Raw genomic sequence first — 14,553 nt, forward strand, 5'->3', positions numbered from 1 at the left:
CTTGTTGGGCATTGTCAGTGCTGGTTTTAAAATAATTGCTTTACGTGGCACTATATGTGCTGATATATAGGGGTAGATTTACTACCCATAGCAACCATTGAGATACTTGCACTCATTTATCTTCTACATTCTAGAAAATGATAGCTAGAATCTGATTGGTTACTACGGGCAACACCTCCAATTTTCCCTTTTAGAAGCTGTAATAAATCTACCCCAGAGAGTGGATTGCAGCAGACTACCTAAGGCTGGAATATATGGGCACACAAATACCTTCTCTGATATTAACCTTAGGAAATATCAACCAATGATTCTAATTATTATTTTGCTAGTACAGATTAGAGCATCAAATCAAATCTCTGCTTGCAGTGTATTGAGATTTGTTTTATATTGCACCAGTTTTCATTAATGTCTCTGCATGTTGTTTTTCTTTAAATTGAATATTCCGTACTCATGATGAGGTCTTACCATTTGGTTTTGTTAAACTTTCTAGTTTGAATTTGGACCGTTTGGTTGCATTCTGCTCACTCTCTCCGCTGTCCTGTCAAGATCCGTTGAACAGTAAGTACATGGTGTCTGCCATATCTACTTTCCAGACACTGTCACAGTGATCCCAAGGTCTCTGTTTTTAAATAACTCCTGTCATTATATGTTTATCTGTAACTGCTCGTTCAATCTCTAAATTGTTTATTTTCACACATTGAAAGATCTTATATCAGATTGAGTAATTGAGTAGAAAGTAGCCACAGATATTATTTATGGACGAGATGACAACACTAAGACGTAAATCATCTATGTTTAATTTGGCCGCGTGATCGGATTCTATTGTGCACAACTTGTCAAAGTTCTCTTGTATATCACACTGTATTATCACATAGAAACAATGGTGATAGTGAACTAAAGTAATGTTTATTGATACTACAAGCAGGGTAGGGTCTTATTGACTGAAGGGTCAGGCAAGACAAGCAACAAAAGTCCACAGTGAGTATACATAAATAAAGTCCTTTAAACTTGCCAGGGTCAGGATGGTCAGACAAACCATGGGTCAGGGTACCAGAAATGCAGAATGATTAGACGAGCCATGGGTCAGGGTACAAGAAATGCAGAATGGTCAGACGAACTGTGAGTCAGGGTACCAGAAATGCAAAATGGGCAGACGAGCTATGGGTCAGGGTATTAGAAATGCAGAATGGTCAGGCAAGCCGTGAGTCAGGGTATTAGAAATGCAGAATGGTCAGACGAGCCGTGGGTCAGGGTACTAGGAAGTCAGGAGAGTTGTCAGGAATTGTCAAATTCAAAAGCTAGGTATAGCAAGGTGCTGGAATACAGGAACCAGGAATAGCAATGATCCAGGGCTGCCTAACAAGAACTGCAAAACAAAGATCCAGCCAGGAACCTTATTTCAATTACCCTGATCGAGTCTCTTCTATTTCTGCAAGTTGCCCGTAGTTCAGAACACTTTGCGATTTCGCACCTTGGCCTAGGATGGCAGGTGGATTAATAAAGCTCTGGTAGCCAGCTTGTAGCAACTCCTCAGAAACAAAATTCAGGGAGAATTATTTAGCTATTTATTTATAAATTATTTTACCAGGAAGAAATATATTGAGGGGAAAATGTATTAAGCTGCTTTTTTTGGGGGGCGGATGTATTATCCAGCGGTTTGGAGGGTTTCTAGATGGGGGGTTTCCAAATGTTTGATTTTTGGAATAAGCGAAAACTAAACGAAAACAACTTACTGTAATAAACCGGCAACAGGCACTTTTTTGTAGTTAAATTGTATGACTGTAAATAAGAAGTTTGGTTGAGTCACAGAGTGTAAGACGTAATCTAACACCTGGTGCAGAAGCCGCGACTGATAGGCGTTTGCTCCACTGTTTTCTCTTGCTGGTTTTATTCCCGGTTTTCTGGAAATTTGACCCTAATCAGGAAATGTTCGTGAAACCCTGGTAATTCTAATTTATTTAAGTATTTTAAGATTAACTTTAATTTTTTTTTTAAAAAAAACATGGCCACTGCCAGGCTTCCAAGACATTTGGCAGTGCATGAGCAGTGGAGATTCCCCCAAATGTACAGCATAAGAATGGCATAAAGAGAAGTGGTACTGTGCAGTGTCCATAAATTCAGCAGAGCAAAACAATTCAGAGTTGCATACAAATCAGAAATTAGGCGACAGTGCTGTAGTCAGATATGAAAACTGGAATTAGAACAGTAAAATGTACATAAATGTAAATTAGAAATAGGCATAAAGTTAGCTGTACATTAATGTGAGCACTGCTTTAAATAAATCTGACCATTTAACCAAATTAATATTACTCTACAAAACTAATATTAATCTCCCCTCACACCCAATGAAAGTAAAAACTATTAAACTTAGTGTTATAGTTACTGACCCAGCGCTGCACATCAGACTGCAGATGATAACAGGTCATTTACTTTCTGCATTTTCTATGTCAGACAAACACTAGATATAAAACTGTAAAACTAATACACCAGAGACAAAAGAGATGGTGGCCATTTTGCTGAGGCCAATGTTCATGAAAACATATGCAGATGCTCATGGAAATGTGTCCTAAGCTGCAGACAGCGTGTTATAGTACATTTAGTATACCTACTAACTGGGAGGTTCCATGAGTAGAGTACGGTGAGTTTTCTGGGTAACTGGAAACTGAGATCTGGGGAATTTGGAGGCCAAGTCAACATCTTGAACTCTTTGTCATGTTCCTCAGACCATTTCTGAACAATTTTTGCAGTGTGGCAGGGCGCATTATCCTGCTGAAAGAGGCCACTGCCATCAGAGGATACTGTTGCCATGAAGGGGTGTACTTGGTAGCAACAATGTTTAGGTAGGTGGTGCATGTCAAAGTAACATCCACATGAATGCCAGGACCCAAGGTTTCGCAGCAGAACATTGTACGGAGCATCACACTGCCTCTTCCGGCTGCCTTCTTCCCACAGTGCATCCTGGTGCCATCTCTTCCACCAGATAAATGGTGCACACGCACCCGGCCATCCACATGACGTAAAAGAAACATGATTCATCAGACTAGGTTACCTGCTTCTGGCAGGTGTCCGCTTGGGCACTGTGGTCGGTCTGTGGCTATGCAGCAAGCTGTGATGCACTGTGTATTCTGACACCTTTCTGTCATAGCCCACATTAACTTTTTCAGCAATTTGTACTACAGAACATCATTGAACGAGCCTTGGGCACTCATGACCCTGTCACCGATTCTCTGGTTGTCCTTCCTTGGACCACTTTCGGTAGGTACTAACCACTGCATACCAGGAACACCCCACAAGAACTGCTGTGACCTCCTCTGACCCAGTCATCTAGCCATCAGAATTTGGCCCTTGTCAAAGTCGCTCAGATCCTTACGCTTGCCCATTTTTTCTGCTTCCAACACATCAACTTCAAGAACTGACGGTTCAATTGCTGCCTAATATATCCCACCCCATGACAGGTGCCATCGTAACGAGATAATTAAGGTTATTCACTTCACTTGTCAGTGGATTTTATGCTGTGGCTGAGCTTGGCCCTAGAAGCTTCTCCATTGACAGCTACAATAGGTCACTCACTTCCCAAGAGGACACAATTTGTGTAGTCCGACATGCATGTACATGGTTACATGTTACCTTTGACGTTTGTGGTATTTGTGCTTCAGTGCAGAAGATATTGTGATTGTGTGTTCCAGTGTTTGACCTGCGGAGAACTATGTACCCGGACTTGCTGGTACGGCTATTGTGCACGAGAACATGTTTACATAACTAACATATTTCTGGCATAACATGAAAAGTCAGGGAAGGACATTTGGATTTTGTCTGGATTTATAATTTTTTCCACTTGTCAGGGAGGTCTCGTCTGTTTATTAAAATGCCTGCCAGCTTGTAATCGGAAGAATTAGTCTTTCAAAAATCAAAGTTAAAATCCTTCTACAAACCTGTTGATGATAAAGAAAGTAGAATTAAAGTGTGATTTGAAGAGGAAACAAAAACAATATTTTGCAGATTAGTCAATAAGCCCACCTCCGTACCTCAGAGAGGCTATGTTACACTGACCATCCTGGAAGTGATAGCCCTACAGGACAATTATGAAATGTGGAAATGTATGATCAGGTGCACAGCTTATATAATGTTTAGAATTGGAATGATTCATACACTCCCTATAGACACAGATCATTGATATTTGAACACACTCCGCATACCTCTACTGTCCTGTCTTGTCTGACTGAGCTGGTTGTCTGGCCCCTCCCACTGAGTAAGCACGTGTCATGTGACCCATAGTTACCTTGTGATTGTGCTTGCATACCTTGGGAATATCATTGGTTCCTAATGAATTTGTAGGCTGCATTCTTGTCCCATATATGTTGGGTAACTTTAACTTTGGTTTATAATGGACCCCCATATCCTCTAATCCTCCAACCACCCACCAGCTCAGTTTATTGGAAGCGGTCATTTCACATTAGGCGTTGCCCAGTAGAAGAACACACAGAGATAAAGCATAATTTACAAAATAGACCTAAATTGCACACACATACTCCTGTATTCAAATCCAAGTGTTTCCAATTGGATCTGGGTATAAGTACGCTCTGGCTATACGTTACTTGCCGTATGCAGACAGACAGAACACACTGCGTATGTGCAGGATAAAGTCCCCTCTGAACCCATGCAAAAGAAAAAAAAGATTTCATAAAATTAATTGACTAGTAATATTATAACCATTAGTAAAAAATATATGTAAAAATATTTTGTTTACATTTTGTTTTTACGTTATATCCACAATTATTTTTTACAAGAAATATATAATTCAGGCTGTTCTTAATGCCTACTGTACATAAAACATGTACATACATTTCTCTTCCTTCCAAACACATGTTCTGGGATACATACATGTCAGTCATCACTATCAAACTGTACTCACATCTGCCCTGCAGCTGGTGCAAGCAATATGGCTATAAAAACAGAGATGCCCGACCTTGAATCGAACGAATGTGCGTGCACTCAAACTCGCACACACTTACTGTACATCGTCTACATATGTCTGCCCCTTCCCTCCCCCGTTCCACTTTCAATTCGTAGGCAGTAGGGAGTGTCATTTGTGTGCGGACTTGAATTGCATGCAGTTGTGTCCACTGGTGCGCATAGCAATGTTGTGCAAGATACGGCACGCAAATCGACTGTAGATGAATCAGGCACTTGATGTTTTCTGATGTCCTCCTATTATTTTGTGCAATGTTGTGCACATGGCTTTGCAGAAGAATGGTGCAAAGTTTTGTCCTCTATGATGGGAGGAGCTGGGCGGATTGGCGCTTCATTGCTGCATGCACGCGAGGCAATATTTTGTATTGCGGGGAAATATATTTAAATGAACCTCAGTAGAGGAGAATGTGTATTTAGGGATTGTTCCTGCTTTAGTAGTGGTCACAAAATGACCTGATTTTTACACCTGCTCTTTGATGGTGGTGATAAGGAAATTGAATGTCCAGATATCAATTAAACTTCATTCATTTATTGCAGTAGAGCCTGCCATCAATTTAGATGGCACAGCAGTACAAAACATATCTGCTCATTTACCTAGTGACCATGTCAGGAACAAACAATACACTGTTTTAGCACCATTGAAGGGGGGTTTGTAGTGCTAAAAACAAATCCTTCTCCCGCAGAGGGTTACATCACACACAGACAACAGAAAAGCAGATTTCTATTGTTATTTACTGTTATGAAGCCAGTAACCCTTGAAGTTGCTTTCTCGGTGGTGATTGGGAATAGGCTCTGAGGGTGCAGAAGAACTATATGATAAAGGAACCCAGAGACGAGCCCTGGATGGAGAAAGCATAGGAGGAATTTAGGGGTGGAGGGGTGACAACATGAGTGTCATCGGTCAGTGTATGACACATGCCAAACAAATCAAAGAGGTTACATCTCAGGAGGGCTGAATTTATAGATATGGGAAAAAGCGTGATTCTGTGGCAGAGTGGAGGCACAGGGTTTTCCCCCCGTAGGGGGGAAACTAATGGAAACAATGAAAGCCATGTGAATATCTCAAATCCAGCAACTTACAAGATCCCAAGCACCATGGATTTACTGGGGGGAAGGCGGAGATCATGTCAAACAACTCTGATCTTTTTGTTGACTGGGTGACTGAGATAATAGTTCAGGGTGGAGCCGTAGTTGTACCTTATCTAGTCTTAGTTAGGCTTTGACAATATAGGATTTATAGGAATAAAAAAATGGGCAGACACAATGGTTCATGTGCTTCTTATCTGCCGTCAATTTCTATGCTTCTATATATTGCCCGTTTACTTTACAATGCAGCCTAATTTGGTCTAAACAAACCACATTGGCCAGATCACCTTTGCCTGTACGGTTACTGTACAATGTGTAAAGTGCAAATGTCACATAGAAGTCCAACCTCCTGAAAGTTTGGAACCACGCGTTTCATTTCTCAATACTTTCATTACAATGTTGCTCAGTTTAGCCTTCTTTATGAGTTAAATTAATGATGAAAATTAATTTTTTTTTCTGACTGCCTTTCCTTCCCATGGCACTCTTCTGTGTTTTGAGTTTGTTTTTATTGCTTGAAGTGCACCTAGAAATTTGCTTCTCTGCCGAAGTGCAGGTGAAAGCAGCGAAATGCGTCCCATTAAAAGTATAGTAAGCAATCCAATCTCCGATGACCCAGACCTGGTGCAAAAGCCAAGTATTTTAGGGGGGTGAAAGTAGTTGTGCGCCTTTCCGCAAAACAAGAAGTCCCTTACAAATCCTTCCTATTTAATTTCAATAATCTTGCTCCACAAAATTTTATATTGTTCTAGAAAACAAATATATGTGAACTGATTCCAAAGCTTAGACGCAATTCCTCAAGGTAGTACAAGCTTCTGTACCTCTGCCAATGCTGCCATCTTGCTTCAGAAATCATTGAGTATTGGTAGAAGTCTAGGAGCGCTATGCAAAACGAGACACGTGACATCACCCAATAGGATTTTGCACTCCATCTTGACCATATTACCCTTTGTAACTAAAAGCCTGTTGCATCTCTCACTGTTTTCCTCTACCTAATTTCCTTACTGAAATTATATAGAATCTAAAATAAAAATAACCCTTATATAAACAATTAGGGTGTACCTTACTTTTCAGTATAACATTTTGGAGGAGTTCACAGTAAACTTTTGAAATATGTGCATAATGAAGAAAATATAGAGTACTAAAATTCTAAATGACATTATCATCTAAACCAGATGTGTCCAAACCCCATCCTCAAGGGCTACCAACAGTTCATGTTTTCAGGATTTCTGTCTGTAGAAACAGGTGGGATAATTACTGACCCAGCCAAATAGATTAACTCACCTGTGCGTGATTAAACAAATTCTGAAAACATGACCTGTTGGTAGCTCTTGAGGACTGAGTTTAAGCACCTATGCTCTAGACCAATATTTATTAACTCCTGTCCTCACTCACCCCTGCCAGTGTATATCTTTAATCATGCCTAGGGCTAGATTTACTAAACTGTGGGTTTGAAAAAGTGGAGAAGTTGCCTATAGCAACCAATCAGATTCTAGTTATCTTTTATTTAGTACATTCTACAAATTGACAGCTAGAATCTGATTGGTTGCTATAGGTAACATCTCCACTTTTTCAAACCCGCAATTTAGTAAATCTACCCCTTAGTCTAGTTGGCTAGGTCATTAGCTCTCCTACCTATCTCCACAGACATGGGCTGTTGGCGGTACATGAGGACTGGCGTTAAGAAACACTGCTCTAGACGGTAAGTCCTCAGGAACAGGGTCCTCTCTGACATCTGTCTCACAGCTTCTTCTTCGTCATCCTCGTTTCTACTTTTTCTGTTTTTAGGTGCAATTCTAGCTCTGAACTGTCTGTCACCTTACAAATAAACAATGATGAGTCTCAATAAACTGTTATTGGCCGTTAACTTGTCACCTACACACAATTGACGTGGCTGTTTTTATGTGGGCTGAGGTGATACTCATGAAAATGTGACAATAATCATGCCTCTGCGTCCTAGGTATTGACTGCTTTCTCATGAATACTGCATCATTCCAATATAATCTAATGTTTTCATGCAAGAAAACTACCTTCTGCCATGTTTACACCACCGTTCTTGTGTCCATCAATCTCTTATCTGTACTTGGCGGATTAGAGATTACAATGTCTTTTGAACCTGCCCTAAAGTACTAATTTCTCGCTATTAGACATGCAATCTAATAAACATCAAGCTTTTTCTAGTTACTATACTTGCCAAAAGGTAATCTGAACTTTATTAATTCCTGAGAGGAGGAAACATAGATCTTTCATTCTGGAACACATTGTAACTTGCAGCAGTTTGTAAATGGTAACATTAACTCTTTGCACAATACATTAGATTATGTCACAGCGATAAGATGGGTGGCCAGTTTCATTAGTCTTATTTATCCCATAGCCCCCACTCTTCCTTCCACAGACACTGTTCACCACAGGAATGTATAGTTTCTACCATAAAATTGCAGGGTGGTAAGTGCCAACTGAATCTGAAATTGCCTTCTTGGATTGCTATCCTAACTATTTAACTTGGCATAATAAAAATCTGTTATTTTAATTTCTGACAGTTTAAAATGTCTAATGGCTAAAAAACAACTGGAGTCCCCCACATTAGAAATTATGAGTCATTGATAACAGTTATATGATGGATCACACGTCACATTCTAAACGAATGAACCTTTAGAATGATTTGGTTTCAAATAATAAGAAAGAAAAATAGTGATTACTGAAATCTATTGACATGTTGTTTTTAAACTTTTACTTTAAAGTCCTGGAATCCAAAGATATTTGAGATCACATTTATTCGGAGAGCTAGTTATGTTTTGTATGTATGCCAAATGTTGTGTGTTTATTGAGGACCCTGCAAGGACACACTGTAAACCAAGTATGGCTGATTGCATGTTAAATGAAGAGTACCCATCACCTACTCAGTGACCATCATTTATGATGCGGAAAATCACTGCTCCGCATTGCAAAAGCAGCGTTTCTAGAGGGGTGCATAGGTTTATGGAGCAAGATGGTGGCATTTGCACAGGAGCAGCAGTTTGCGTGGAGTGAAGGCGTTCCTACGGATGTACCAATTCACCGCACTTATGGAGCAGTGCAGACTTTGCAGAGCAGAATTATTGTAATGAGATACAGTGATGGTGAAGCTGCGCTTTAAGTCATGCAAAGGGGTCCTCCACTATTTACATTCCACAACAGTTGCTGAATATTGCATCAGCTCCGAGCCAGTGGTCTTCAGGTACCATTCTACACTTCTAATGGGACCCGTTTTGCGTCTGAATGTTTCACTTCGGTAGAGAAGTGTATTTCCTGGCACACACAATTGCCACATGTAATAATTGCAGTCCCAAATGTCTCTACCCTCCTTTCGTATTCCCTCACTCACCTGAGCCTACATGACGTGTGTGAGGGTTAATCAAAAACAACCTCCTGGTCTGTTTAAAAATGATTCAAACTCTCCCTATGTATCCCACACACTAACTTTGCCTTACCAAATTATGCCACCACCAAGGTTTTTTTCTGAAGAGCTGACATTCTTATTCAGCAAGCCTTCGATTATCCCTTTAAACTAATCTACCACAAGTTACTTTCCTCAGAATTATCATAAACCAAATGATCTCCCCCGACCCAGAGTTATCATAAACCAAATAATCTCCTCTGTTTCAGCTATGTAGCGTTCTATAACAAAGCTAACTATGAAATGTGAATTTGTAAGAACACAGAGACATGAACTTATTAAGTGTCATTTAATATTGAAATTTAATCCACAATGCTTAAGATGGAAAACAATTAACATTAATTTTAACTTTTTCGAACTGTAGCATATATTGATTTTGGGCAATCATCTGTAGCTACACCTCTGGGTATCTCTATCTGTAAATACCACATGGGTAGAGCAGAAAAATTTAGAGACAGTCAAAGAGATAAAGTAATTTAGTCTCTCCCTCTCAGGGTTTAAACCCTGGTTGGACTACACCTAGCTAGTACTATGAATTAAATCGCAAACACATATTTGCAGTTTTATATGACTAGTAATTAGCTTGCATTATAGATTTAAGTCACAAATGAGGCTTAAACTGAGCAATATTAGGAGAAAAAGAAACATTTTATTGAATGAAAGAGGTGATTCTAATATAGTAGGAGGGTGGACATTGATGTCAAGGAATACCTAAAATGTGACTAGTTCTCTTACTTCATCGTAAATTAATTAAACAGCCCATTTTAGTCAAACACTGTGTTTAATAAGATCAGAGAAAAGTGTTTTTATTTTCAAATTCATCAATGCAGAGTTCCCAGTCCGCTCTGTCCATAAAAGATACTTTGTGCCTCCTTTTGGGTGACATGCAGAAAAACCATTAATGCATGTGTATCACTAGTCTGCTATCTGAAAAGATTATCTTTGCAAAGTATAGATTTTTCATGGCGATAAAGGGCATACCAGGGGGACATCTGGGTCATAAATTGCTTACTTACTATGCAAATTAACTTCCTCATACCTCCCCAGACTTTTGTCACTTTATGAAGTAGACTTTTGTCGCCTTATCTCTCCCGCTCAATATATTTATTTATAGAGGGACTTTCTGTGCTGTGATATTTTTGTAAATTTAAAAATAAAATACCTGAATTATTCTAGTTATATTTAGTTTCTTAGTGCCAAGGTTTTTTTTGTAGTTCATTTCTGTACGAAACCACATTTAAAAGTGTTTTCAGACAGATACAACTTTTATACTAGTCAAGTAATTTTTTTAATTTTCTTTTTATTTAAGGGCATTATATGGGGAAATAAACAGGCAAAAATAAAATAACTTTTTGTGCTCACATTCAGTTATTTCAAGCCACCAGATATATCCATAATTTTATTTTTCAGCTTTTTTATATTTTGAGAGATATGTGTACTTTATTAGAGGTTCGGAGTGCACGCTTTCCGTGGCCATTATATAAGTCTGTCTGTTTTTTTTGTTTATTAGCTGTAAAGATGGGATACATTTTTTTTTAGGTTTTATTGATAGTGGAAATGATGCATTAACATAATCCTTTATGCCAGTCACCACTAAGCTTATGTGATAACATGCATATGAATGCTCTAACACTGGGGGGCATTTATATGTCCCAGAGTATCTTTATCATCATCCTCATCATCTATTTATATAGCGCCAATAATTCCACAGTGGTGTACAGAGAACTCCCTCACATTAGTCCCTGCTTTAGCAATTCCTTAACACACACACAGACCAAGTGAGACTAAGGCCAATTTAATAACAGCCAATTAATCTACTAGTATGTTTTTGGAGTGCGGGAGGAAACCGGAGCACCCGGAGGAAACCGGTTGTTCCGGTTTCCTCAGGGTGTCCCAGAAACTGGATATTAACATACAAACTCCACACAGATAAGGCCATGATTGGGAATCGAACTCATGACCGCAGTCCTGCGAGGCAGAAGTGCTAACCACTAAGCCACCATGCTTCCCCATGCCGTATGGAGACAAGTAAGGTCTCCAAGTGACCAGGGAATAAACTCCAGGCTGCATATAATAGAACTCTGTGAGCAGTGACCGAAAGGCGAGAACTAAATGAAATGACTCTCAACAAATGCACTAGAATCCAGGAGAGGCTTTCCACAGCAGAACCCAGTGAGGTCTATAGCAGTTAAAGAGCATTATACATAAAGGTGAAAGATAATGCTACTTATTGCAAAACAAATATTTACTCTTTTGTTTATTTCTTTCGCCTAGTATAATAATAATATTCCCACACCTGTGAGTTTCTTCATTCAAAAGTTATTCAATCATAAGCTCAATTAGTCTACCATTTTCCACTTTTATTTGGCCATTCCTCAGTGCAGTAGGGTCCCTTCCTACCATGACCGAGGACATCCATTGGACTGTTGCTATAATTTGATAGCGTTATTATTAACACTTGTTTATATGGCGCCAGCATATTCCATAGCGCAGTCAAAGGACAGCATAAGGAGAAAGTGGCTCCTGATTGGTTGGTAGCACCACTTGTCCAATCACAAGACGCCTGTTTCGTAATCCTCCATCATGTGGCTCTTATAAATTGGTACAGCAACTGTCCAGCAAAGGTTACAGCTAGTACTAAGACTCTGCCTTGTTGCGCAAAGAGTGCGATAAGTGTGAATTTGTGTACAGTATATCCTCCCCCAAAAAGGGTGAAAATACATGAAAATATTACTGTATTTAGTGTAGGACCCTTTATAATAATTCGGAGAGGAAAATAACTCTAGGTACACGCTTGTTATCACTTCCCTTTTATTATTTTGTGGGAACAGTCGAGTTTCAGCTGAGAACATATTCATGTCCATTTTAGCAACAGAAAGATCCATAAATACAGCATAATAGTGGGATCGGAGTCTCTGTTTTGTCTGCGTAAACTTGTGAACTCTCCTGATTGCAGCTTCCTCTATTAGCAGATGATCTAATATGCAGATGCAAGCCTCAAATATCTGATCCTCCATTCCCACGTTGTTTACAACGAAACATGCAATTAGAACATCCTTCTTTTGTCACAAGTACCCGATCTGTCAAGCAGATATTAATCTTTGTGACATGTTTTTATTTGTCATTGCTTAATAGAAAAATTGTTGTGAAGGAAACAATGCTATTATATTAGGGAAGCATTATGCATCCATTGAAAATGAGGATTGCCCTGTGGAAGATTTGATTTAAATATAAAGCCGCCCGGAATGTGGAGTATTCAATGATTGGCAACAGATTTGCACCAACTACAAGTCTCCTGTCCAAAACAACTTGGTCTCCAGTTCTGTGCATCGTTCCTGCGACTCTTCCAATAATGGGGCAAATGTTTCAAAGTCTAAACCTTAATTTCCATGTAGATCTTCATAACTGAAATATAATTTAATTGGCTGCTTTGTTATACATAAAGAAGTAGCTGTAGGTAATTACTAAACTAAATATTATTAAATAATATTTGTTAATAAGGCATTTAAATGCCACAAGTCACTTGCTTCTTGGCAGAGATTATAAAAGTGTCTGCATTTCTCCTGGGTGGATGTGACATCATTCTTCCACATGAAATCCCACCCATTTGCATTTTGTTAAACGATAACTATGTTGAAATGTGTAGGGTAACTATACGCATTCATTTAAAAACTTAAACTGTATCGATTTTTAAATTGTCTATTAACCTTCATATCCTGATGTAGAATCCAACAGTATTTGTAGATGGAAATACAAAAAGATATCTGCTATTGCCCAGGATTCAATGTCAGTAGACCACATCCAGCACCCAAGAATAAGCCCATGATATCGTTGCTGGTCTTGAAGCCAAATACCCATGTACATTGAAAGTGCTATTCCATTTAGAGGGGAGTGGAGAGCTTCATTTTCAGTTTGTGCAATGGCAATTTCTTCCTTACTTAAAGTGTGTGTAACATATTCTGGAACAGGCTGTGCTCCTGTGTAGGTCAAAAGTGAGAGCAGATTTTGTGTGCCAGCATGAACATGATTTGTATATCTGCACTGTATGCTGGAGGTTCATGTCTGTCCACCTGTCGGATAATAACTGGGGAGAAAATTGCAAACTTTGCTATTAAATAATCACCCGAACAATGTAACTAATTTCCATTTTTATTTGACATTACAGAGAATTTTCCCTTGTTCAGTGTTAATTTTAACCTATGATTAGGAAATTAAAATGGGAAAAATTGCAAAGGGTTGAATACTTTGTATACCTACTGCACTGTATATGAAACAAATAATATTAAAATATACCCTTTTTATAAATAGATGTACAAAACTCTGTTTGCTTCCCTCTTAACTATATTAATAGTTATAATCAGAATCAGGACCTTGAGAATTTGTCAAATCTACACTTCCGGTTGCCAATGCTGTTAACTTTTTTTAATCATTGACAACTGCAGTTTGTCGATACTGGCAACACTAACGTCGTGTTTTTTGACCAAATGCTGCAGGTGTTGGTGCCTCTGAGTTGATGTCAACATAATCTGTGGCACTACATAGGGCATGATATCCTTCTTATTTTCAGGTGTTGCCAAGGAGAGGGTTTGTTCTTCAATATTTTAATGTCACTGATGCGTATGTTGGCTTATTCCATGGAACGTGTGTGGCTCATTTCACACAACTTTTTTTCTCATTTGTCTCATCATGACTAAATGCATTTCTGCTATGATTGCTCAAAGTACTAATAAAGTAGTTTCATCCCTATGAATAGGATTGATAACAACCATGTTTTGGGTTTGTGTTTATACCACACTGTTTTTTCTATTTGCATGTTAAATTCATATTATTATTAACAGAATAAACTAAAGAATGTATGAACCCTTAATCAACATCAGATTGTATGAATTTCAGCTGAGCTGCAGCGGTACCTAAAAAGAAGTATGCTGTCCTGAACTGGTACAAAACTAAATTACAGTACGCTGTGCACACTGAACACACAGTATGAGAACGAGACACTGATGGTAATTGAGTGGTCTGACCACCACCAACATGATGCGACAGACCATAGACACTCGTTTATA

The 14,553-nt window shown here is 38.9% G+C and overlaps 1 protein-coding gene across 1 annotated transcript in view; it reads left to right on the forward strand.

Annotated features, from left to right (window-relative positions):
- Positions 1 to 14,553, forward strand: part of MINDY4 (MINDY lysine 48 deubiquitinase 4) — a 76,579-nt gene that overhangs the window by 40,874 nt on the left and 21,152 nt on the right. The window contains exon 10 of the mRNA XM_075214434.1: positions 491 to 558. Coding sequence (XP_075070535.1) covers positions 491 to 558 — 68 coding nt within the window. The remainder of the gene's footprint in view (positions 1 to 490; positions 559 to 14,553) is intronic.

The sequence above is a fragment of the Mixophyes fleayi genome, chromosome 5 (genome assembly GCF_038048845.1).
Source record: "Mixophyes fleayi isolate aMixFle1 chromosome 5, aMixFle1.hap1, whole genome shotgun sequence".
Classification (NCBI taxonomy): Eukaryota; Metazoa; Chordata; class Amphibia; order Anura; family Limnodynastidae; genus Mixophyes; species Mixophyes fleayi.